The 26,538-nt window shown below is 48.5% G+C and overlaps 2 protein-coding genes, 2 long non-coding RNA genes and 1 pseudogene across 4 annotated transcripts; all 5 read right to left on the bottom strand.

Annotated features, from left to right (window-relative positions):
• Window positions 1-124: 124 nt before the first annotated feature.
• LOC112895379 lies at window positions 125-1,814 on the bottom strand. The gene is made up of 2 exons (XR_003229184.1): window positions 958-1,814; window positions 125-880 (listed from the first exon to the last, which is right to left on the bottom strand). It is a non-coding gene; the product is annotated as an uncharacterized LOC112895379 (long non-coding RNA).
• Window positions 1,815-2,744: 930 nt separating this feature from the next.
• Window positions 2,745-4,976, bottom strand: LOC112894549 (annotated as a pseudogene).
• A 2,384-nt stretch (window positions 4,977-7,360) lies between these two features.
• On the bottom strand, window positions 7,361-9,755 carry LOC112894835. Its single transcript, XM_025962662.1, has 2 exons — window positions 9,484-9,755; window positions 7,361-8,958 (listed from the first exon to the last, which is right to left on the bottom strand). The coding sequence occupies exon 2, from the start codon at window positions 8,841-8,843 to the stop codon at window positions 7,653-7,655; it is 1,191 nt and encodes a 396-aa protein (XP_025818447.1). The 5' UTR covers window positions 8,844-8,958; window positions 9,484-9,755; the 3' UTR covers window positions 7,361-7,652.
• A 5,092-nt stretch (window positions 9,756-14,847) lies between these two features.
• LOC112894195 (protein WVD2-like 7) lies at window positions 14,848-20,568 on the bottom strand. Its single transcript, XM_025961824.1, has 10 exons — window positions 20,258-20,568; window positions 18,422-18,545; window positions 17,556-18,254; window positions 16,794-17,288; window positions 16,521-16,582; window positions 16,331-16,426; window positions 16,155-16,242; window positions 15,566-15,655; window positions 15,358-15,449; window positions 14,848-15,235 (listed from the first exon to the last, which is right to left on the bottom strand). Exons 2-10 carry the CDS (start codon window positions 18,491-18,493, stop codon window positions 15,211-15,213), a joined length of 1,719 nt encoding a protein of 572 aa, XP_025817609.1. The 5' UTR covers window positions 18,494-18,545; window positions 20,258-20,568; the 3' UTR covers window positions 14,848-15,210.
• A 4,451-nt stretch (window positions 20,569-25,019) lies between these two features.
• Window positions 25,020-26,045, bottom strand: LOC112894575. Its single transcript, XR_003228999.1, has 2 exons — window positions 25,540-26,045; window positions 25,020-25,415 (listed from the first exon to the last, which is right to left on the bottom strand). It is a non-coding gene; the product is annotated as an uncharacterized LOC112894575 (long non-coding RNA).
• Window positions 26,046-26,538: the final 493 nt, after the last annotated feature.

The raw sequence follows: 26,538 nt of genomic DNA, 5'->3' as shown, positions 1-26,538 counted from the left end.
GCACAGAGCTCCGCCGAGACGTCGGGTCCTCCGTGTTGGCGCAGCCCAGGAAACAAACACGTTCACAACTCACTAGAACACAGCGCAGCAGCTCAAGAAGACAGCAATGGCGATAAACGCCCCGGCCGCAACAATAGCCTGTATATTGGCGACTTTATTTTTTTAGACTTGGCAAGTTACAACGATGGAGTTCACCGGCCTTTGTAGACCTGGACATCGTGTATACTGGAGCACTACCTCCATTCACCCACGATCCATGCAACTTGACGCTCACGGGCACGAACTCTCCTAATGCGCACGACCTGGCCAACATGCATGCCACGAACTCCTACACCACGATCCGCATACCTTGCTCAGCAACGTCCCCCGCAAGCTGCTCACTCCGGACGTTGCGGCCTCTACTGCATGGATCAACACTACGCGCAACATGCACTCCTAACCATCTACGACTCATTCACTGCCAGCAACAAACTTGCATGGCATGTGAACTCTGGACTCTAACGCGCGCCTGGTGCAGACCTGCTGCAGCTCGACACACGCACCTAGTCTGAACATGAACTTGACACACACACGCTAACACTCCCATGTCCAGATTATTGCTAACACTCCGCGTCATTCAATTCTGTGAACCACCGGGAGAGAGACGCGGCCGTCTGGCCATGGCTAGCCTCCGTCCCTGCTCTTCCTCCCGCCGGCGGCTATGGACTATGGTGGCGCCGCCGTAAGCAGCTGGGAGCTGACGCTGATAGGGCCATGTTGGAATTCCTCACTTGCTGTGTCCACGTTTTCATCTTCAAGTAAAGGACTCTCTGATTGCATTTGTGCAGCGTGTCATCACACTCTGGAGCAGCGCGCTGCAGCTTCTTGCGCCACCCCTTCTCTGCTCAGGAGATGCAATAGGTTACAGTGTGCATGAGAGAGTGAATATAAGAACAATGATCAGAAGCAAAGATTTACCTCAGAGGCTGTAAGAATCTTGCAAGTTGAATTGCATCGCCTGCCACTGCCAGGCTACTCTACTCTAGTTCGAAACGCCCTCGACACAGAGGAGACGCCGCGCAGGTAGCAGGTCGTCGCATGTGAGATCGGGGAGAAGTAAATCGAGCGTACCTCTGAACCCCGAGAGCGGCAGTCGTGGGGGACGACGCATCGGCTGCCATCCGCGGCCGCCCCGTCCTCGTTCTCCACGGCTCCCGCGCCCCCGTCCCTCTCCTCCCCGGTCGGTCGAGCCCCCCTCAACACGGTGGCAACGGGATGGAGAACCCTCTGCCCGAGCGAGCGTGGCACTTCCGCGAACACGTATGGCTGCGCCTTGCGCCACGGCTCGCCGCCTCACGCCCCAGCGGCCGCCGCCGCCGCCGCCGGAGTGATCAGGAAGCCGCTGCATCTCCTGAGCCATCGGACCACGACCACCGGCTGCCGCGCGCGCACCTGACATCGTGCAAGGAGCCTTCTGCTACGCGCCGATCTTGGCCGCATGATATCGATCGGACGACTGGCAGGTGACCAGGGTGATCGGTATCTCAAATACAGTCCACCCGGTTGGTATCTCAAATACCGTCCACCCCTTGTGGGGTCTGTCGCGGCCATCACGCCACGGCGCGCCGGAGCAGTTAGCGCCGCACGCACTCGGCCAGTCCCCTAGCTTCCATCCCCTTCCTCGCTGGCAACTCGCCGGCTGCCGGTGTGAAATCTAGCATGGAGCCGGAGGACCGACGGGATGCTGGGCGCGGCGCGCGGGACGGCATGGCATACGTGGCGCGAGCACAGAGCTCTGCCGCGACGTCGTCGGCTCCTCCGCGTCATTCAACGCCGCCCCCCCCCCCCGGGGGGGGGGGGGGGAGAGAGAGAGAGAGAGAGAGAGAGAGAGAGAGCTGTCTGGCATAGCTAGCCTCCGCCCTTGCTCTTCCCTCTCGGAGCCCTTGCCACGCGCGGCGCCGCCCTCGGCCTCTCGCACATGCGCGACCAGTCGACCAGAGAAGCCACACGCCTCTGTCCATGCTGATGAAGCAGACGAAACAGGCGTCGCACGGCGGGAACGACGGTGGGCGTCACAGTCAGTAACGAGGGAAGTCTCTGCCATGTTGGCCGGCTGCGATGATGGCGCGGCCGTAAGCAGCCGCCGCCGTAGCATCTTTCATCTACGCATCAGTGTACAATCAAGAAGCCAGCAAAGTCTTTGGGCATAAAGATTCCACTTACCCGCCGCCAGAAGGAACCTAACCCCCGGGATAGGTAATACATCTAAGAAATTATTCCATCGAATGTACTCCTCCCTAGATCCGGGAATAGCAACATAAACTAAATATCCTAAATATCCTGTCCAAGCTAAAGAACTTACTCCAAAAAATCTTGATAAATGATGATTGAGACTAGATTCCGCATTTTTTGAACCACGAAAGGCTTGCCTTCCATTTGGGTCGTAGATGTAACCAACCCCTATTAAGGATAGCATAGAAAGAAATAATAGAAAAGGAGCTCCAGTATATCTTTTTTCTAGAACGCACGCCGGTATGTTGTGGAAGGCTGATGTACTTGTACAGGGCATCCATCATACCAGACTCGTGTTCTGAAAGACTAGAGTGCAGGAGCAGGCGCTCTGGTGTCCTGTTCTTGACCACACACCTGCATGATTTGACAAAAACTGCATGGCAATACAGAAGAGGAAATCAGCTTATATTTCCAAACACAACAGATCTGAGCAAGGGCAAGAATTCACAATGAATTGCCCTGCTGTTTCCCAGTTTCAAAACCATTGCACAATTTTCCCACTACATAGTTTAGAGTCTGCCATTACAGCTCGGCTTAGCATTAAAAGAATTCAATATTGAACTTATAACCACAGGTGCTTCATGGCTTAAGGGCACATGACTGGAAATCAGATATCTTTTTAGAGACAGCAAATGAGAAACGAACATGAATACATAGTATAGGTATCTTGAACCTTCCCAAGTGGGGCGTTTGAATGCTCATCAGTTCAAAAGAATTCTGGTGGTGTGACACTTCAACCGAATCAAAAGCTCTTCCCATTTTTTTCCAACAAATAAAACCATTAAAACTATTTGTAGTTGTTAACTTTCTTGTTCAGGCAACCTGTGAAATTAGTAAACAAGTATCACTATTCTAACTGCAAAAATAACTGCGGCTCTTCATCTTAGGGTCACAGCAGCACCCTCATCACGCGGTGGCATTCTTCAGGTATGCAATGAGATAAGCACGTTCCTGTGGCCTTTTCAGTCCAGGGAACACCATCTTGGTTCCAGGAATGTACTGCGTAGGAAAAACATAATAGTTTTAGTGTTGCTGCAACATTGTACTAAATCAAACAATGGCAATCCATGAGTCAAGAGAGAACAAATATGACATGGTATGCAAAACCTGATGGATAATGTTTTCTAGTTCATCATTTCACAGCTAGAATAGTAGCAACTATAAAGGCTGATTTACATTAATGAATATCATCAGAAAGCAGGGTCTGGACTCTGGAAGCATACGACTTATGTGGGCAGTTGGAACAAATAGAACCAGTGATCAATATAAAAATAAGTACTAGTGAGTTGTTCTTGTAGCAAATATCACTGATTCAGGTATAGATCGGTGTAGCTTGAAAACAGGTAGAAGTATAAGCATTAAACAATCCCAGGAGTAAGCTCGATGGGAGCTACCAATTCAACTGAGAACAAAGCTTGCAATGGATTCCTCTAGCATTGTGCTCTACAGCAGGTACATGGTAACAAACGCACCAGCCAATACAGCAAGTGACATATCCTATTGCAAATATACATGGCAGAGCTTCACATTCAACATACACCGCAGATGCATGGACACAACATATGCTGGTGATAGACAATGATTGAAATTGTGAAAGTTCATGGAGAGTGAATGCTAGCTGTACCTTCTTAGGATTAAGCAGGTAGTCATACAAAGTGTTCTCCTCCCAAATCACAGCCATGTTCTTGTTAGCCAAGGAGTAAGATTAACCAGGAGTTATACCAGACTGCCTCCCAAACAAACCATTCAAGTTAGGCCCTGCAAAGTTTCAACATGATTAACATCGCTAGCTTCAAATGGTTTGAATTCCAAGCCAAGTTTATACACTATTTAATACACTATAATATCATCAAAACTAGCACATGTGCACTTGACGCTGCACTCTGTAGTATCAGCAACCAACTGTGAAGTACTTAGATTACTAGGACCAAAATATGATTGTTGAAAATCTGCAGAGTAATAATGCGTCGAACTAACAAATGGTGCAGAACATCTGATGAAAAAGACAAAACGGGGAGCTCTGGACGAGATAAATCATGTGACAATACTAAAAACACAGCTTGGTCCTGATAAAGTTAAAAAAACGTGCGCACCAACATCACAATGCAGTCCTAAGTCCTAACAAACTAGTGATCAAGCAAGCAAACACTCGGGATTTCATTAGATTCGCAAATCGCATCAATGTACAACCGGGATGCAATCGCGTCTGATCTAACATTTTGGTATAAATACAACGATGCACAGCAATTCAGGCCTCCGCTACCCAGGATGTGCAAGCAACACCGGTGTCCAGAAAAGAAAATACAATTAAACACTAACTGCGTCGCCCCTTCAAACCAAGCAATCAATCTACAAAGGAATCAGGTACAGAGAGATACTCTTAGTGTGGGCGATTAGCTCTGGCGCTCACCTTGCTTGTGGCCGGCGCCCTTGTCGACGGTGTGGCACTGCGCGCACTTGGTCTTGAAGATCTTCTCACCCGCCGCGGGGTTCCCCGGGGCGCCCCCGAGAACGACGCCATCGCCGCCAAGCACGAAGAGGAACCTGACCTCGGGTTAGGGTCTCGATCGCGGTTGGAGGCGGAGGCGGCGGCGGCAGGCGGCGCTAGTGCGCGTGTGCTCGTTCGAGCGGCCGCAGCATCAGCCACAGCCCCGCAACAGCGAACGAGGGACGCGAGAGGCGCACCAAGTTACCATATTGCCCTTCCGTTCTTGGGCCTGCAGTGTTGGGCCGACCTAGGTCATGGGTCTTACTCCTCCATGAGAAAGCCCAAACTGATGCACGATGCGGGCCGCGACGGAGCTCGGAGCACGATCGCCGCGCAGGAAGACCAGTTGACCACCACCCCTTGCTCGTCGTTCCACAGGGGGACCACAGCTGCGCAGCCCGCCCACAGGTTAGCGTGGCACTGCCAGTTTCGCCACCGCGCCGCGGGGCAAGGGGTCGCCGCCCGCGCCCGGGCGCACAGGCGCCGCCGCCGCCGCCGGGGCACGGGCCGGCAGGCCACTGGAGAATGTCGTCGACAAGTTGGCACTTGGCCACATGAGCTCGCCCACTTGCGCCAGCGCAAGCTTCGCCGTCTCTAGTAGCCTCTCCCCCCGATTCCGCAAGGAAGATGCGCGTCCAACTAGGAGGATCCTGCCAGGCCCCGCGATCCACCTGGGGTGCTGAGAGCCCGGCCAGGACCACGCCCGCGGCGGATCGTAGATCGCCGAGAAACCAAACCGGCTGCTCCGTTTCTTCTTTACCATACGATGGAAGTCAGGACGGCTTGGGGGCGCTCGATGACTAAACTAAACAAACGGCGGCGTCGGGCGATTTGCCACCAGATGTTTGCGATGGGGAGGACAGTGGTAGGGGCGCACGCTCCCGATGCACACATGCCTGCGGCACGAGTCTGTACTGAACGACGCACGTACGCTGCGCTGCGCTGCGCCCAACACGGCCCACATGAGTTTCTTCGGGATGCAGCCGAGTTTATTCGAGAGGACACGGCTCCCGGATGCCGGTCTTCCATGCTGAGCTCCTGAACGATTCATCAACCAAGAAAAGAAGAGAGAAGGATGGAAGAAACAGAGGTGGCGACAGACAGGTGGTTCCAGCGTTTTTCCTTTCGGGATGCGTTCAGTCAGGTCAGTGAGAGGACTTTCCCAGTTTTCCACAGTACAATTAGCAACGTTCACTTTGTGTTCGCTCCTGTTTGAGAGACGAGTGATTCTCCAAAGGGTAATAATCATAAAAACACCAAACAGCCCCCAGACAAACTGATGGTACCCGGCCCATCGAAGAACACGGATCACATGCGTCTTGGTACTACGTAACAACAGAAGATGCACGGCCGGTAATAAAATTATAACAAGTAAAAAAAATGTCAGCCGCTAAGTAGCAGAGCTGCAGCTGCCCGTATTGCCCCGGATTCAGGCTGTCTCCAGCGATATCCTCCAAATCCCATCCTCTACATCCTTCATTTACAGAATTCTCTACAAGATTCTCTCCTCTATATCTCATTTCTCTCCAACAACGTTCTCTAAATCTCGTTCTCTATACATTAAACCCTATATTAGAAACGTATTTTGTTCCAAATTTTTGTACGTACGTATTTATCATACCTCAAACGCTATGGATATATTTTATTTTTATTTAATTCAGTGTTTGAAACATAAAGAAAAAATAGAGAAGAGGAGAGAGAATCTCTATATATAGAGGAAACCTGTAGCGTTCTCTATTTTAGAGGACCATTTAGAGAATGCTGCTGGAGTAATAGATAACGAAATCTTTCTCTGTATATAGAGTACAGAACGTTTTACAGAACGCTGCTGGAGACAGCCTCAGGAATCCGATGACGTACTGGCAGAGAACACCAGCGCAGTAGAAAAGTTTGTAGCAGGACAAAAAGGCAACGGCAAAAATAACAGAGCCCGCACTGCCCAGTTGACTAATTCCAGCGAGGAAAGCCTTGGATTCCAGTCCAGGCAACGGGCATCTAGATCACGCACAGCTCTGCGCTGGAAACATCCGCGGCCCTAGGCGTAGTCAACAGCAAGCACAAAGACAGGAGGTGTGAACCGCGCGAGACTCCAGCCCAGCTCATGACAAAATCCTTGCAAAGACAAGCTGCCAGCTAGGGGCCATGGCAGGTTCTCTTGGGGCCCTCGGCCATCCACCGCATCTAGTGATATCATATTCATAGAACATCCCGATCAACAATAAAGTGGCATCGAATTCGTCCGGCCATCCAGGTGACAGTGAAACACAAAACTGAAGGCGAAAAACGATCTCAGTGGAGCCTCAACTAGTGTTTGACTTAATCTGGTCAAACATTTGTTACTATCAATATCTTCACCGTTAAACTTGTTTGAAAAGATAAGAAAAGGGGTGTGCAGATATGGAAGGCCTTGGTGGTGGTCCTAGGTCCTTACCCAGTGTATACTACTAAATTTTCCCCAAGCCATTTATAACAGGCAGCCCCTCCTCGAATTCAAGGCCAAGAGGCAAATATAATAATATACTCATCGCACAGCTGTCACAGAGACAAACAGCTAAGGAATAGACGACACAGAAGAGGCCCATTCCAGCCTAGTCCATGGTGTAACTTATTGGCTAAGATATTATGAGTTGTGGAGCAGCAAAACCAACCAAAAGTGAATTCCAACTCAGCCTTCTCCAGCCAATGCCAGTGCAAGATCTAGCTACTTGCTACTTTGATAAATGGAATTAGAGTACTGGACTAATGATGAGTCAAGCTACAGGGAAAACTTTACAAAAACCTTTTGATTGCCACAAAACTGTTATCATTAAGGTAGTAAGAGGGAGGAGAAGAAGAGGAAGGAAAAAAAAAGGGAGAACATAGTAGAGGGGAAAAAGGCAAAGGTGAATACTGCTTAGTATCTAGGTACTTCCTTGAGGGGGAGCATGGGCATTGCAGCGCTTGGCGAAGATCCTGAGGGTGATCCAATTTGGACACCACTGCGAGAAGAGAAGCCAATCTCATCTGCAGCATCCTGCTGGAGCTGGTCTTCCCTGATCATTGTGCGGAAGGATATGGAGCCCCGCTTTGTTGAAGTGTCAGAATTCCGCTCAATTTCTCGGAAACTCTGGTTGGCCACAACTGACGCACCTTCATAGTAATAATCATCATAGGGCACCATCTCTGCTATTTCCCTGTGGCCTATATCTCGGAGGGCCAATGAATCAGCTACAGGGTAGTAAACCAGCAGGAGTATCCCAACAGTTGTGCAGGACAGCATCATCAAGAATGACAGGAAGATAATGCCCTCAAAGGCAACGTCTCCAGGCTTGGGTAGGACTGAAAACCCAAGGAGAAGCACCCTGATAGGAAGGAAGCAGAGCACTGACAGCATCAGCAGGGAAACCCTCCTTCGCAGTGCCTTGTTGATGACCAAGGACAGCACCCGAGTTCCGACATATGATACATAGCTCATCAGGATAGCATCTACAAGTCCCAGAAAAATGGTGCCAAACAATGGGTAAGTGCAAACGCTTGTATCTCCAACTGCCATAGACGTCCGTATGAAGTATTTAGCAATCTTTCTCCTCCCCAGTTCACTGTTCTCATCTCTAACAAATTTTGGCCCAACAAACACTAGAATTGCCTGCACAAGGAACACTGGAATGCAGAAAACCAACATGTAGGCCATAGTCTTCCAATTCCATCTTTGGTTCAAAGTGCCCAGCTCCCTCTTCTGTAATGAGCCATGGAGCAGGAACGCAAATGCAAAGAAGATCCCTGGCTCTGCAAACCCTAGATTCGAAAGTATGTACACATCACATATATTCCTCTGCCACGCTAAGCTTGAGAACAACTTTTTCTTCAAGAAGCTCAACCTCACTATCTCCCCTACTCCCCACCAAATGGTGATCAGAATCAGAGCAATGCGAGTCACCCATGGACCGTTAAAGTAACCAAGCGGAAGGAAGGAGGACCCTCTCCGGATCCGACACCTGAAGTAGACTGACTGGAAAATGCAGAAGAGGCCCAGAGCAGCGAACAGGGCAAACAGTGCAATTGTCAACACACCGAATGCATCGGCAGCTACTCTGGTCAGGGGCATCACCCGAAGAACAGTTGCCACGCATGCTCTCCGCTCGCATCGACAGCACAATGGCCCACAAATACCATATACTCAGCTGCCTTCTAAGTCTCAAGGATGCCAAGCTTCTACAGCACTGCAATCGACAAGCAACTGTATTAGATTGATTGCAACAAGAAAGCAAATTTGCAAAGACTAGTACCCAAAAAAGCTATTTTCATTCACCACCACAACACCTTAATCCAAATTCTTTTGATTTGAGTTGATTATACCCTAGACCTCCAGGGCTCATACAAGGACAAATCCATCAGTGAATGCTTGTGCAGTGAAGACAGTGCTGAAATGCCGTAACTTGATCAGGTGAATCAGTAGGCGCATAACCTAGGGCATTTAAGTTGGTGGCAAATTACTTTAATCGGCTAACTGAAAACTTACCATTCGTGCACTAGAACACAGCGATTTTTAACTCCTAACCACTTCAGAAATAGCAAGAATAGCATTTGTTAGCTCTTTAAATACTCCAATAAGCAATATATTTGCTCGTTCCCCGCAGCTAAACGGCTCAAACCCAGACCATTAACCACCACAGTAAGAACAGGATCACCAATAAAGAGTTGCCTAAAAAGCTTCGGAGAGACTGCTCAATCTCTTAGCAAATCACCTCTGCGAAGGCCGGAGGGCGGCGGGGAGCGCCGCCAGGGGCCTCCTGGCGGCGGAAGCTGAGGCAGCCGAGAAACACCACCGAATCCGGCGATTCCTTGGTCGAACCGGCGGCGGCAGCGAGGCGAGGTGGGATCCGGCGGCGGCGGAGGTGGAAGGGAATGGAGCCCTAGCGACGGAGGTGGTGAAGCGAGGCAGTGGGGAATGGGGGAAGGGGGAGGGGTTGAGGAGGAGGAGAGAGAAAGAGAGAGAGAGAGAGAAGGGGGAGGAAAGAGAGCGGAGACAGAGCGAAGAAGAGCGGAGGGGGGTGGGAGACAGGCTGTCTCCAGTTGTCTTGCGGCTCGGTAGGCGCCGGACCTCCAGCCTCGGTCGTCCCCACCCGAGCCTGCGTGGAGTAGGTCGAATTGATACGTGTACCCGCCCATTCCACCACCAGGTTCGATGGTTCTCCCCTAGCCGACCGTTCCGTGGCCAAATGACCACCATAGTCAATAGTGTTGGACGATGAAGTAGACATAGAGGTATTTTTTTATTAGTTTTAGTAGTTGAAATAAGCATATAATTTCTTTATATAGCATATCTACTATTTTAGACTGTTAGATTTTTATCAAATCTTAATCTGACGACTCTCCTTCTTTCTTTCTCCTCCTATCTTCTTCCTTCCTCTTCTTCTTCCTTCGGTCATAGCGTTTCAGCCATGTCCCATCACTTCTGTACTGTATTCCACTCTTATCTATAGCATAACCAACCAAAACGAATTATCCTTATCACAATCCGGTCAAGCATCCTCATCATCTTATTGGCGGCTCCTCGACACCTCGCCACCCTACCCACCAATCACCTCTACCTCCAGCCAACCTTGAGCATGGTCTTCCCTCTAAATCCCTCAATCATTACTCTAAGATCTTCATCCTTAATTACATTTTTGCTTGGCAAGCCCAATCTTGATGCGAGATGGAGGAGAGGTGGTGAATATTACCGGAGCTGAAGAAGTGAAGATGTGCTTGGTGCTCTACCAATTGTGACGAGCAGCACTTTTTCAGCTTAGTGCCCCACGTGTCATTGACTTATTTGTTTGCCAAATCTTCTATTGTATAAGGTGTGGCGAATAAAATGCTAGCCACATTTAAGCATGGTTTAGCAAAAATGTATAACAATGTATGGAAGCAAAATCAAAAGGTGCATTATTATATAAATAAAAATTTTATTAAAGTTGTGAAAAATGAGTAGAAAGTGGCATGCTAGACGTCATAGGCAATTAAGATAGACCCTTTGTTAAGAAACAATATTGCAAATTCGATGATAAAGTATGTTGGATCTAATAAGAATCATTGTGAGAATGTCTATACCTTAGAAGGAAAAATAAGGTGTTGTAAAGAAAGAGGGTTGTATTTTTTTCCCTTAAATACAAATTAGTCATAATTCAAATTTTAATAAAGTGCAAGTAACTTGCCAAGAACTCGAATAATTACTATATACCAATTAAAATTTTCATTATTATGCATTACTAAATTTATAACAAACAACTCACTCGAAGATTTTACATTCCCCTAAAAATGTTCTATAAAGTTTAAATGAGTTCTATCCAACAAAAAATACCGTGTGTCCTATAGTTTGTTCTCAGTGGCGGAGCTAGGATCAAAATCTACCTATAGCGAGCCTACTACTACTAATTTATATTAAAAACACATACATACTATAAGAAGTTACAATGTAATAAAATATAAATATAATCATCAAATAATATAGATATAATTATCAAATATATATATAAATGTATTAGAAATCAGCTTGTGAGTCGCTAGAGGCAGGTGTGATGGTTGCCGTAACTTGCCATATTGGTGGCTCCGTCACTGTTTGTTCTTTTAAGATTAAGAAGGGTGAAAGCATCTAAGCCCTTAATTCGAGTTTTGGTAATTAATGACAACGGTTTGTGGATTAACAATTTCTTTTGAGATAATGAGTATAGGTTGATCCACGGATGAAAGAGATTTAATTGTGAACGTGTGGAGTTTTGGAGACGATGAGCAAAGCTCGGGCTCAAGGCAAAGGTATAAAATAAGTTTTTTTTGAATTTTACCGGTCACAAGGCGTTTAGTGGATGAAAAGTGACCGGATTTGTTGGATAGATAGCCGTACTATCAAGAGGGGTCATGTACTCGTGCTTGACGGGTCTTTAGTGCCATTTTTCTCAAAATGTCTAAGTGCATGCATGAGGGCTAACGACGCTTTGTCAAGTTTTGAAAAAGAACAAGTTAGAGAGCTGACTGCTCAAGCGCGGACGGTCCGCTCCATACGGGCGGACGGTCCGCCACTCTAACTCTCTTTGTTCCAGAAAGGGTGTTCTATGGTCGGGCTTACGATCTGTTCTGCGGATGGTCCATCCCTGGGGCGCAGACGGTCCGCAGGCTATTTGATAATTTGAACCAGAGACATTGCTGTCTCTGCTTGGTTTCAAGGATGGACTGCGGACGGTCCGCTCCTTGGGAGCGGACGGTCCGCTCCTTGGGAGCGGACGGTCCGCTGGCTAATTTTAATGTTGTACCAGAGACTGTTCGTCTCTGATGTCGTGGAACTCTTAACTGCGGACGGTCCGCCGCTAGGGCGCGGACGGTCCGCCAGGGCTGTAACGGCTAGTTCTGATATGCATTTAATGCACTCTGTCTCTCTGGCGTATAACGGCGGACGGTCCGATTTTTGAATCGCGGACGGTCCGCGATCTCGCAGAAAAGAGTGTAACGGCTAGTTTTTGATGGGATATCTATATATACCCAATGCTCGGCCATTGGGTCACTCTCTTGGCTATTTTGGACTGCATACTTGACACAATAGAGCTAAGACATCCCTCTCTCACACACACACTTGCTTAGGATTTGCATTTTTGAGAGTGTGAGTGCTTCCTAGTGCATTGCATCAAGAGGTTGAGCTTTGTGGCACTAGGGACCCTTCAAGCAAGGATCATCGGCTTGTTACTCTTGAGAGTTGCCGCTCCCTAGACGGCTTGGAGAAGGTGATTTCGTGGAGCTTCTTGAAGGAGATTGTTGAGGAGCCCCGATTTCGGTTGTGAGAGGTCTTGTACTCACCTTACCGGAGTGGTGAAGAGCAACTCTAGTGGAATCAAGGTGTGGAGCGGTTCCTTGGTTCAAGCCGGCTCAAGATCAAGAGGTTCTTGATAGAGGAGCGGTTGATTCTTGGAATCCACCTCAACGTGGATTAGGGGTGACCGGCAAGTCATCGACACCACGGGATAAATTTGTGTGTCAAGCTTGGTTATCTCTCTTGCTCACTTTAATTGTTGTTTTATTTTGAGCAATTTACTCTACTAGAGCTTGATTTGTATCTTGTCACCCTAGGTTGCAAACCCTTCTAGAGGTAGTAGTAGCATGACATAGGGCTTTCTTTTGTTACTAATTAAATTTCTCTAGTGTTGTTGGTTTTAGTTTTTAAACCGCCTATTCACCCCCCTCTAGTCGGTGTTCTTGATCCTACAAAGGGTATCAGTACAGAAATAAAATGATCTTGTTTATCATATTTAGATGTTAGATTCAATAAACGTGTATTCTAAATAAGACTAGATGGAAATAGAATATAGTTAGCTTTATTGCAAGCAAAAAATGGAGCGGTATATATGTATTTATTACTCTTTTGGCCCTACATATATGGTATATGACTTACTCAACCTTAAGGGACATTGAATAATATATTTCTACCAACAATACTATTTCATATGGAAACGTCTCTCCTAAAATTTTAGATCCATACAATGATGACGTGGGAAGTGCACAACGATGACGTGGACGGTGGACATGAATGTAAAGGCTAGGTAAGATCCACTACTTTGCATCCTTCTTCTTTTAAAATAAGTATCATTTGTGGGGTCCAACTCAAGCATGCAAGGTTATTGTTCACACTATTTTTTAAAAATATGATGTTTAGTCATTATCATCTTAGGGGCAAGTACATTGCTACACGTCAGCGGTTTTATAAGTTGTCTCATGCAGATCCATGTAGGATTTTTGATGATGTGGAGGAGAGAGGGGGAGGAAAGAGAATGAGATGGTTGCTTCTTGAAACAACCGCTTCATAGGCTAAAATTAAGAATTATGAGACCGCTTACTCACAATTGTACGGGTTGTTGTTGTCATGCTACTCATAATATTTTTTTTTCATTTCCACAACTTAATGGATATGGTACTACTAGAAAAAAAAGATAATCTATTATAGATGTTGGTTGTTCAGTTGTTTTAAGATGATGTGTCATTATATAATACCGTCTATTATACGACTACAGTATACTTGCCCTTAGTGAGAAGTGGACAAATTATGTTACACACTCTTGTAAGCCACTACCGGTGTGTTCTACACCTTTGGTATTCATCCGACAGCTAAGTTTGAGACAAAAATGTGTACGTTCACTAGAATGTATTGTATATATAACTTCAACAACAAAGAAACCTAACATCGTCCTCTACAAGACTACAACTTGCAACCTATACACATTTCGTTGACTGCGTGGTACTACAATGCACTTAACAGGTGTCGTTGCCGCTCGACAGTGCGCCGCGCGCCCATGATCACGGCCGAGATTGGGCAAAATCCCAACGTAGGCAATATTCAAATTCAAACATTTGCTAGGATCGGGCCAGGTTCGAAGTAACCAGGCATTATTCAGCACTGCTAGTACGTTCATGTGCGCCCTGCCCTGTTCGCACGTTGATGGGGGCACTCATCGCAGGCGCGAGGTCAAACGCAACGCACCCGCCAGCACCGCCGGCGGAGCGAACGCTAGCCCAGCCGCGGGACGGCAGGAGGACGGGCGGAGGTGGGGGTGGGGTGGGGATCCGCCGGCAGGCAGGCAAGCGAGCCAAGGCATCGTGGCCAGCGGTGCACGGCCCTTCCTCTTTTCCCCTCTCATCTTTCACAGCCTTGCCAGCCACGATTAATCATGGCTGGCTTTCCTTTCACTTTGGCGCGCTGTCGACGCGGCGAGGGGCGTCGTCGTCGCAGGGTGGTGCGGAGCTGCAGCTGCCGGCCGTGCGGTCCTGGGCGTGGCGGCGATCCCAACCTCGTACCGCCTGCACGCGGCGTGCCTGCGCTCAGATCGGCTCGCATCATTCCTGACCGGAAAGCGCTCGCCACTCCTCCGCCCCGCCCTCGCCGAGCCCCTGACATCCCACTGGTCTGTGTCAGTCTGTCGCCTGCCGCGGTCGCTCGTGCACTGTCGGTGGTACACAGTGACTAGAGATCACTAGGAATTTCAAACAGATCTCCCTGGTCACTGAGCTTCAACTGCGCCTTTCATTTCAGAGGGCGAGAGAGATCTCCATCCTCTGACAAGCAAAATAACCCCGGGAACGCAAAGAGAGGCTCACCAAAGTTGCCAAATAAGCTGAGAAGGGAGGACTTCCATTGCTAATGGCATACACGGATGTTCACAAATTTGGGCTGAACTTACTGTAGCTAAAACCGGAAACTTATTTCCAGGTATTTACACTGTTCTAAGTTCCTTGGACGATTAAGCTAGGCACCGGTGGGTATGATACGCGCGACTACGTACACTAGGCTACACTTGGAGCTGCTCTGCAAAGGAGAGAAAGAGAAAGGGCCAACGGAGGTACTCAGATTTACAGATACACCATACAAAAGGAAGGCTGGTAATAACGCTGCTCAGATCCACCGTGTTCTGCAGGCCACTAGATCGGATGGATGCTTTCTGGTCTCCACTGCATCAGTGCCATTGTGGTGCTGAAGCCCTGCATTGGATGGGTGAGAGATGACCTTGGTAAGAGTGTGATACTGTAAAAGCGCGTATTTGAGTAGATTTCAGTGAGGCGTAATAAGATGGCTTTCCGATTGTTCATGATGGGTAACATACTTTGGCTTTCTTGTGCCAGTCAATGAGGTACTGGTGGTTGGTTTGCTCATAGTTCGTGATGGCCGCCGTGGTGGAGGTGGTGGTGCTGGTGGCTGCAAAAAAGGGCATGGCAAAAGGTCATGGGAAAACGTCCTCAGAAACAAATGAATATCTTAGAATTCTTGGAGAAAGTCATAATAAGAATACTGTGCTATGTGCAAAGTCATACATTTGGAGCCCTCGTCTTTAAGTTCCCAGTCTGCAAAGTGGCTGTCCTCTTTGAAGTAGATACTCGAGATTGGACTGTCGCCTGAATGCCCTACAAAAATGTTGCCAGCAGTTTTTAGAAAGTCTGATTGAACTGTGAGTGCAAGATTTACATTACATTCACAACCTCATTTCAGATATAACTGTTTCCAGTTCCAGAGGGACGATTTGCAAAAGACTTGGTGGTGTGTGGTAGTTTACGACATGATAAAGAATTCTTGGAATTCAGTAAATCGACCTGAAACTCTAGACTAAGTGACTAAGCAAAATCCCAGTACTCCAGCCAGTCAGCCACTGTTGGCTACTGCAAGCAAGTTCACAGTTGGACTGGTGGGATTTATCAGCAGATGACAGAAATTAGCATCTAGATTCATGTTTTTTTAGTAGATGGAAAGCATTTGAACATAGTTCACTGTATTATCTGACACTAATTACACAAAGTTGCAACTGGTCTAACTTAGGGTAAACATTCGTTGAAACTGCCAATTTTGTCATGACTCACATGCATAAAAAAGAGGCAAGAAAAGTACATAAAGTCATGAGCAAATTACCTCTTTCTTTTTTGTCCTAGAAATGGTTTCTACTGCTGGTTCTCCAACACTGGAACTGAAAATTTTCCTTGGAGGAAGGTTAACAGAGCTACAAAGCCAGAAGTTGTTGTCAGGAAATATGTTACGATCATATTTTAGAAGCATTAGATTTGCCAACATTAATTTAGAATTAGAACCTTGATCTTTGTTTGCCAGACACTTGCAAGTCCATTCTTTTAGACCTAGTAGACTGGTTATCCAATGCTGAAGGCCCCTTCAGTCTGTTGTTATTGCTGTACATTTAAGCAGGGAAAGAAACACCGCAATCAGAATCCAACACACAAAACCAACGTTTTCAATAATCTGCCAATATGTTTGTAGGGTAACCTTTTGGTTTCCAGCTTGCTACTTCTAGCAGCATTTGGAGTGACAGCCTTTTTGGGATTGGCCTGCATGAACAAGTAAAATGTTAAGATTCCCTGCAATAGGACTTTACCCCGTTAATTGAACATGTAAGTAAGCATTAATCTAAATGAAGATGCTATGAACTAGTGATTTCCTAAAAGAAAAGATGCCATCAACTAAAATTGCTACACAGGGTGCTTCATGATAATCTAGCTTAACAAAAATGCCATGATAAGAAAGGGATTAAGAACATACCACTGTAGTTGCTTCACTCTTTGGATGAGCCACAGTTGGTCTTGCTTTGCTAGGCGTCTTCGCATCTGTTTTCAGAACAATATCTCTAGTAATAGTGCGTCGCTCTCCTGTAGAGGGCCGATGTACAGAGGAAATATCAGCATGCTTTGCTGCACTTTCTCTTTTGATGGGACGTCTTTCAGAAGTAGAAGGTCGGCGTGGTGTTGTGACATTGGCTTGCTTCTGTGCATGATCTCGGGTGACTGGGCGTCTCTCAGCAGTGGAAGGTCGTTGCGGGGTGGAAACATCAGCAAGCGTCTTTGAATTCGTTTTTGCAATGGGGCGCCGCTCTCCAGTAGAGGGCCGTTGCGCACCTGCTGAGGAAGGTCTTCTGAGACCTGTAAGCTTGCTCCTTTCTGGAGTGCCAGCCATCTTCTGTGGTGCTGCTGCATTTGGCCTTTGCACCGGCTTAGTCTTCTGGTCCATACTTGTACTGGGCTTCACTGAACCAGGCCTCTGAAATGATTCATGTAAAATGTGTTATGAATTTACCAAAGAATTCGTGTTGGTGGGCATACAAAAACAGAAATGCACTCAATTAGCTGAATACAATTCAATGAGTAGAGAAACAGAAAAGTTGAGAGAATGTATGCAGAGTCAAAATACAATGCACTTATGTTTCTAGTATGTAATGTCAGGCCTCGGGAGGTTCTAGTTTGGTAATAGATAGCAACTTAGTTATCTATAAGACTAACAAATACATAACCAAATCTGTGCTATTACCTCATTAGCAAATGTGTAATCCACAGCACTTTTTGAAAGGTTTTTGATGGATTTTGGTATTATCTTTGGAGTGTGTCTGAGCCTGGAATCTTTCTCAATAATTCTTCTAGGAGTCCTCGCAGCTTCATATGCTGTTCTAGTATCATCATGACCAGAACTCGCGTTCTGTTGCCCCATATCCATTTTGCTGGCAGAAATATCACCATGGGCAGTTCCTCTAACATCATGGTCAGTTTGCTGCAGAATTCCAGTCGATGAAGAAAGATTAGACGAGGAAAATTCTGTATTGCAGATTTTGTTTCCTTGGTCATCGTAGTATTGCAGTCCATGATCCAACATAGTTTCGTGAGGAGCTTCTTCTGCATAGTCATCCACAGGTGCTCCTGATCCAGTGGGAGTTTCAAGATCAGCACCCTGCTCATCTTCTGCTGTCTGGCTAGAGTCACTACCATCACCACTGTATTCCAGCGTAAGTTCAGTTTGCTGGTTTTGCTGTTGTGAAGCCTTTAGTTCCCTGATCTTCTTGTAATACTCTTCAAAATAAGCCTTCTTCTGAGCGACTAAACCGTTGAACTTTCCAAATTCTTCATTGCGTCTGTCATTAGTAAATACAGACCACTTCTCCCACGATAGTGACTCCAGCTCAAATCTTCCGAAGGAAATGGAGCCATGATCAAGTGTCTGGGATACCGATACTCCCTGGAGAAAGAAAGAATTGCAGAGAAAAAGAAGGTGAGACGTAAACCACCAGTTATAGTTGCCAAGAACAAAATTTTCCGAAATTTCTTTTTCTGAATAAGTTAATTGCACATAGTATAAATAAATTGAACAAAACCCCATCACCTAAAATGCATCAGAAAACTTACTTGAGGACCATCCCGTTCAGTTGACTCTCCTTGTGACCATGCAAAGTAAGTTTGATTGACTTCCGTCGCCATCACTTATGGTGTGGCTAATTCATCATAGTTGGGAAAAGTTTGCTGGCAAACCCTGAAATTGTTTGCAAGAATACTTAAAAATCCGGACATAACAGCATAGCTGAAATTTGATCTAAAATGCTAACAGCTGAAAAGGAAGTTAGATAACACTGTTTGGTGCGTCCTTGGCCACAAGTAAAAATGATTGCAGTTTAAGATTTAAGAACACATCAGTAAGTCTACAATATTTGCCCAACACCATGGCTGAGAAGGGGGTTAGGGAGAACACAATTCTAGAACACTTTGAAGAATACTGGAAGCTAATAAAATGATATATTCATCATGTCAATTCTACTTGTCCTCTATTTCAGCACCAATCCTTTCCTTTCGTTTCAAGTTTTCAGACACAAAATTCCAACCTTCCAAGCTGCAGTTGAATCCCTAAGCACGAAATCAGATACAGCCAGGAACGATGGTCTTCTTCTCAACCACCCTTATCATGCCACTATCAGTTCACATGCCAACAACTCAAAGCGGTTGCAATCCAAAGGATAATAACACGTACGGCCACGTAAACAAAGCACTGACTAAACTGAAATAAACAAGAAAGAAAGAAAAGCTCCTGTAGTCCCAATAATCAGCTAGAGCAACAAAAGTGTATGTCTATTGCCTATCCTTGAAACTGAGGTTCTCCAAAAATACAGAATTTGGCACGGAACTGTTTCTGCAGAATTCAGCAATTTTCGGCCCTACCAGCACAAACCATAAACGCAAGTAGAGATTGCTTTGGAGCGAGGAAAAAAGAAGAAACTTGGTAGCTCCTGGTCTACACAACTGTGCACGAATTCAGGAAGTGTTCTACCAAGCTTCGCTGCATCAGTGACACTGAACGAAGCAGAAAAGGGAAGGGAAGAAAATAATAGGAAAGAGAAGCCGAAAAAAGAAAGAAAGGCGAAACTGTCGGTAATCATGAGAGCCGTCAGATCCGTTGAAAAAAACACCATCAAAGTGAGAATTTAAACTCACCGCAGAAAAGAAAGGGAAAGGCAAGGAAAGAGAGGCCCCCGAGCAGTTGCAGAACAAAAAATAAATTAAAAAATTGAGGAAAGGGGGGCACTTTTGAAGCGCAGCAGCGCTCGGAAACAAATTATCTGTCAGACAAAAGCTGAATCGAAGGCCCAACATCGACAGTGCATAATTCAACTTCTCCGCGACATCGACAGGCAGGCGAACTAGTAAAGAATTTAACACTTCGCAGCGTCAAAACAAGAGCAGAAGATCAAACACCTCGGCGAAGAAAAGGAGGAGAAAATTACGCGTCACTGATGCAAAACTTAAGGAAAGGGTTCGGACGATGGGGTTCAAATTTGAACTGGATCTCAAACTTCCTAATGGAGCACCTCCAATCAACGCAAGCTACCCGGAAGGAGACCGAGAATTGCTCATTGCTGAGGACCAAAATCCGGCAAAACTGTTCCGCATTGCAGAATTCCACACCCCGTGGGGCGGATCTAGCACCGGGGCGGACGGGGCTCGAGCCCCTCGTACCGTTGCTGGAAGCATGGAGCCCCTCCCTACAAATCTACAAGCATTGAAGCTTGATAGGAGAAGCTAGACGTAGAAGATGAAGGGAAGAGGCTCCTCCTACAGATCCGCCTCTCCGCTAACCAACACGCCCATTCGTCGTCGGAAAACCAGCCGCACGAGCAGAGCACCGCGCCGCTCCACCCACACACGCTCTAGAACTCGAAACTGGAGAGACCACCAAGCCAAATTCTCCGTTACCTGACACCGAGACTGCCGCATGGGCTCCGCGAGCTGCCGCCGCCGCCCCAGGCTCCGAACCAGACAAAACGCCACGGGAAGCCCGCTCGCTCCCTCGGCCGCTGTTCAGCTCTGCCGCCGCCGCCGCGGTGCGGTGCAGTGCGGCCACGCAGCTTGGTGGGGGGAAGAGAAGAACGCACCAGCGCAGGTAGGTGGGTGCGAGGCCGAGGCGGGGGGTCTTAAATTCCGGGCGTGATTAGCGCCCTCTAATGGCCGCCGCGGCCGAGTAATTACCACGGCGATTCGTTGCGTGCTCACGGGAGGGGAGAGGGCTGCTCGCTGCTGCCTTCACTGGCGAGAGAGTGGAGAGCGTGCTGGTAACGCTGGGCGCGCGCCCTCCCGTGTCTCTGTCTGCTGGTGGGGCCGCGTCCGCGTGGGAGTGGAGTGGCTTCTATGCTAATCATTCCATGCTAACTATAGACGTGATTTGCAAAAAAAAAAAGAAGAAGAAGAAGAAGAAAAGAAAATTTTAGCAGGGCAGTTAAGCATAGAGATTATATTTCCAAGCCACTCTAATTTGAATTCTATATGAATGAGAATGATGGCTAGTGAAATAGACTGAGATGCTAAAGGCTACCACTAGCATTTGGTTTATGTGAGAGTGAGACTACTACACAGGCTAACTTTGAGTTGAACAGTCCTGAGTTCTCATTTCAGCAAGGGCACGAGAGGCCAAGGTAGGGTTGGTCGAGGATAAGACTAAGGAGCACACACACAGAACCTGCAAGCACATCCCAATTATTGGATCTTGGAGGAGGAGGAGGAGAGACGGTGACACATAGAAAACTTTTGAGAGGCTTCCAAACCATTTCCCTGCCCTACCTACGCCCTAATTTTCATCATCATCTTGTCTATTCCTCATGTGGACCGGGGCATGCACTTGCTGCCCCAGCCAGCAGTTCTCTTGTCCCTTTCCTTGGTTGAATTAAAGGGTAAAATGGTACATCATCATCTTCTAGGCCTTGGAGGCAAAGGTGAAGGTAATGCAATGCAAGCATGCAACGAGGCAGGGATTTGGTGGTCAAATCAAATCCCATGCATCCTCTCTTTTTTTTACCTAACTTTCACCAGATGGAAGCTGATGCACGTTCGTTGGCCGTCGTCAGATCGATTTAACGTCCAAGATAAGATTGTATCATGAGGGTAATACATCACTCCGAGCGTCTGATCAACACCTGCCAGACATGGTTAGGTTAACCTTGAAAGCTCTCCCAGTCCCAGATGGATTACAATTTCGAGTGCGCTTCATCAGGAGGTAAACAAGGCGAAGCCTTTTCGTGCACAACACAGCAGTGAATCACCACCTTTTCTCCATCGGTCGACTTGCTTGCTCGTGCAGGGCAAAGCACCGTTACGCAAGTCATCAGCGGCATCACGCCAAGTACTAAACCTCGAGCTTTTGGGGGTTTTTTTTGTCGTTGTTGTTGGTTCCATGAAAAGTATTGGGTGGCAAGAGCTAGTACATGTCACACATGAGCGGCGTGAGGTCGAGAAGCTTTTCCACGCACGCTGATCGACCGTGACGACAAGGGGGGCAGATAAGATAAAGCATACGGGTCTGGATCTCGGGAGCTAGCAAGAAAGCAATGGGAAAAAGGCAAGGCAGCTGCGAGCACGTTGCCATTGGCAATCGCCGAGCACGCCACATGCAGCTCCGTGGATGGATGGGATCTCTGGCACGAGACCCTGTCGCCCATGTTACCCCCGTTCCTGCATCCAGCCGGGAGCTCCGAGCTCCCATGATCTTGTCTCGCGCGCTTGTCCGTTTTGGGGCGGCGACGCCGGTGAATCCACGAAGCAGGCAGCCCGCCGCTCGCCCGTCGCCGCCGACGCTTCGCCGTCGCGGCTTCGTGCAGGCTGCTGCGGTGGCCTCGCGCCATGCAGCGCGCGTGCAGGCACAGTGTTCTCCTTCTCTGTCCGTCTCCTTGGATGCAGCTGAGGACGAGTCCAATCATGGAGGCCGGGGTCCTGCAGCAGCACAGCGGGGTGCTGGTGGTCTCGCGGCGAGGAGCGGCGAGCGAGGAGGGCCGAGGTCACATGGCCCCTGCCACGGAATGCTCCGCGGCCGGAACGTGGCGTGCCGCCCATTGGCTCCCATCTTGGGTTGGGTAGCCTGCTCTGCTCTTCCTCGTCTCCTCGCCATGGATATTTTTTTTAAACCTTGCATGAGTACTACTACGTTATTTAAGAGAGAAGAAGAAGTTTCAAGTTCTTACGGTAGACATATTACATAAATAAAATGCAACTCGAACTCTAGAGAATAAAAGCATAAACATTAGAAACAAAAGATAACTTGGGGCCAACACAGGCCAACTTCCTGTCATTGATCTCCTTCTTGATCTCCCGCATGACCTTTACAGGTGAACCCTCGTGTTGGTTGAACACCCGGCGATTCCTCTCCTTCAGTTTTCTTGTCTTCTTAGGCAGCTTTGCAAGTTCTCTCCCACCAGTTCAAGATCTGCATGTGTGGCTCTGGTGTGTTAACTAAGCTCTGTGTCCAGCTGAACATTCTGTCCCAAACCTGCTGGGAGAACTGATATTGCAGTATAATGTGCAATGCCGTTTCCTGCTCGTAGTTACACAGCGGACAGATTGGGTTGCAAGGCCATTGCCGGGCCAAGAGTTTATCCGCTATTAGTATCTTACTTTGCACGAGTAACCATGCGAAAAACTTTGCTTTCCTTATGCTTCCGCTTTCCAAATGCTATCCCCTCTGAAAAAACTGTAAAATCCTATGAACTATGCATTATATGCAGATTTGGCCGAGTATGTCCCACCCGCTGTCCATCTCCACACAATACTATCAGGTTGGTCGGTAAGTTGCACAGATTGCACAAAGTCCCACGGCTGCACAAAACTCGCCATGGATATTCTAAGGTCGTCAAAGGCAGCACACATGGATATATTCTAAGTAAACCCGTGCTAAGACAGCTGAGGGAGGGATGTCCTGCCGACATGCAGCCTGCCCTGGCCTTTTATTCCTCTTCAGCTGCCTGCCGACTAGCCACGGCAGTGACCGAGCGGCGTCACTGACGGAGCCTCGCCATCGCCATGGCCGGCTAGGGTCAACATGTCGGGGACGGGCCCACCTGCTGCAAGTGACAACAAGGGACGCATGCAGGAAGGGAGGACTGAGGAGGAGGAGCGAGCGAGCTGGCTAGGAAACGGCCAAGGAGCCCCCACATGAAGACCACATGGCCTTGCATACGCAAGAGATTTTTCTTTTTGAAAAATAAAATACGCAAGAGATTCGCCTGATCGGTCGACCAGGAATCTTCGCCGATCAAGTGTACGCTCGACCCATTATCCTAATTCCTAGGCACGTCGCCGGCAACCCACCCGATCGATCCTCCAGGAATAACAATGATCGGAATAACACACATGCCTGACAACCTGAGAGCATAAAGAGTATTTTTGCCTTCTACGATCGATCAACCACAAGACCATTAGCATCAAGTCAAACCTTGCTGTCAGAATTTCGTAGTGCGTTCAACTGTTCATCAAGTTCAAATTACTAATGAGTCCGGCATGGTAGTACGGTACGGTGACTGATTCTGTGATGCCAAATGTCACTTCTGACCCCCAGTACAGAGACCACTGCTCCTTTCTTTCTTCTTCCAAAAAGTGCCGGTGAAAGTACTGGCTCACTAACCAACCCATCTAATGATCTCACCAATCAATCAGCAAGGCTCCATGGCTTCAACCACAGGGCACTGCTGCTGCACAACCGCTCCAGTGCTAGGATCTAGACGTAGATGCCAACCACACCAAATCATGCAAAGCTACGAGCAAGCAAGAGAACGGACGGCCGGGCGGGCGTGCAGGGCTTTGGCAAGGACGAAGGGAATTGAGCCTGCCGATCTGCCATCGTCCTCTCCTTCGCACGAGCGCCTGCCTGATCATTGATGAACGCCGGCCGGGCGACCCGGCACTGAGCTTTCCGAGCTTTTCCGATCGGTAGTTTGGTCCATGCCCAGGAGGCCAACCGCAATCCTGCGCGATGGGAGGGGAGCCCGTGACAGGACCGAGGCACCCTCCATCGATGGGAATCTAACCTACTTAGGCTATCTCCAGCGGTATTCTGTAAACCGCTCTGTTCTCTATTATAGAGGACACTGTAGCTCCTGTAACGCTCCAACGGTGGTCTCTATAGCGTGCCATAAAATAGGGGAGGAGCTCTGCGTCCCGCACAGAGGCGGGCACGACCGGCGTCCTCCATCCCGAGCAGCGCACGACGAGAGAGGCGGCTCCCGCGCGCGGGGCGGCGGGGCGCGGGAGGGGCGCGGCAGGGGCGGCGCTGCGGGGCGCGGCCGGCGGGGCGCGGCAGGGGCGGAGGAGGGGCGGCGGGCGCGGCAGGGGCGGCGGGGTGCGGAGGAGCGGCGGCGGCAGAGGGGCGCGGGAGGAGGGGCGGAGGAGCGGCGGCGGGGCGCGGGCGGAGGGGCGCGGGCGGAGGCGGCAGAGGGGCGCGGGAGGAGGGGCGGAGGGCGGAGGGGCGCGGGCGAGGGCGGCGGGCGGAGGGGCGCGGGCGGAGGCGGCAGAGGGGCGAGGGAGGCATGATGGTTGTGGCTTGGGGAAAGGGAAGTTGGAAGAAAGGATAGAAAATTGAGATTGTGGGGTAGAAGATGGAAATAGAGGACGTTGTTGGAGTTAAGTTTGGTACAGAGAATGAAGTTGACGTGGAGGAAAAGGAAAAGGGATGAGATTTAGAGGATATCGCTGGAGATAGCCTTACGATAGTCCCGACCCTTTATAGAATTAATTACACTGCCACATAAACAAAAATCTGATGTAGCAACCAAATTAATAAGGAGAGATAAGAAAAAAATATAGAAACCGTGTCGCATGCAGAAAACGGTGTTGACACAATCTCTAACGAGCAAGACACGGCCGAGCAGTGCGTTGGGACTGCGGGCATTTCTTCTCCACCAGCTGTGTAGGCCCACTGCCTGGAGCCCGGCGTAGAGCGCGCCATGGGAGCCCAATGCTACCACCCGCTGTAGCTCACTGCCGTGCTCGCCGGGGAGCTCTTGTCGTGCTCGCGCATACTGACTATGCCGCCGTGTATAGCTACGGACTCACCGCCGGCGAGTTACCAGCATGGGCGTGAATGCCTCCAAATCTAAAAGAGCAAAGAAGACAGAGAAAGCAATAATCAATTTTTGCAAGATTGGAATTGGGATGTGAGATTGGAATTTGGTTGAAAGTACAAGGCAAGCTCGTGGATATGCTGCACCCAAAGCAACCTGACATGAACCCGCCGCCGTGAAGCACCCGCAAGACTGCTTGCTGCAGCAGCTCGCGAATCCAGCTCATACTTGCGTGAATCGCTGACTTTTCCTACCGGGATCTAGCTCTTCTCCACTCAAATTGGCACCTTCCCTATCAAGATTGAACTTCACTTCGTCTAAGTAGTTGTTTTCCCCCACCGGATCAAGCTGCTTCTTGCCCAAATCAGTGATCTCCCGTTGTTGGAGGAATTCGAACCTGCTTGCGACGCCAGTTTGCCGCGGCCTTGCCGCGCGACGTGCGCCCGGATCGCTAGCGTGGCCCCGGCCACAACCGCGCGCCCCATCTAGCTCTCCGCCTCCGTCGGCCATTAGCCTGCTGGTCAGAGTCAGTGCTGGGAGAGAAGGGGGAGGAGGACGGAGGGAGATGGGAGATGAGAGAAAGGTGGGAGCGAATTTATTACGGGCCCACGCATATGCTGGTTAGGAAACTATAGATTAGAGATGTAGTTTTTAGAATTGGTTTCTTGCTGACAGGAAAGTATAGACACCATCTATGAAAATTGCGGGTTGGGACTGCCCTTAAGATCGATCGCTCACTGGACCTCGCTAGATTCTCCTCCCTTTTCACTCTACCCCAAGCTAAGAATTTGCTAGAAACTCAGGTGCCGGAGAGGAAAGAAACTTCTGCTCTCAACTTTAGCTGTGATTGTGAAGAAGCACAGGGACGAATCTACGTAGAGAGCACTGGGCCAGGCGCCTACGAAAAAAAAAACCAAAACTAATTGTACAACAAATTTTCACCACTTATGCACCCATCAAATTAGAAGCCATACATTCCCAAGCAAGCTTAGAGCAATATGGTGTACCCTCATATTTTCTCCAGCTTCGCTCTGAAGAAGCATCGTCCTCTGCTAAAAGTGTAGCTTGTGGTTCTTTTAAAAAAGAAAAGAAAAGTGTAGACTCTGATCATTCAACTTCTCCAACTAAACTTCAAGGGGGGCAAATCCAATTATC

Source organism: Panicum hallii, chromosome 5, assembly GCF_002211085.1.
Source record: "Panicum hallii strain FIL2 chromosome 5, PHallii_v3.1, whole genome shotgun sequence".
NCBI lineage: Eukaryota > Viridiplantae > Streptophyta > Magnoliopsida > Poales > Poaceae > Panicum > Panicum hallii.
The sequence above is the reverse complement of the archived record's forward strand: the minus strand, read 5'-3'. Positions and strand labels throughout refer to the sequence as shown.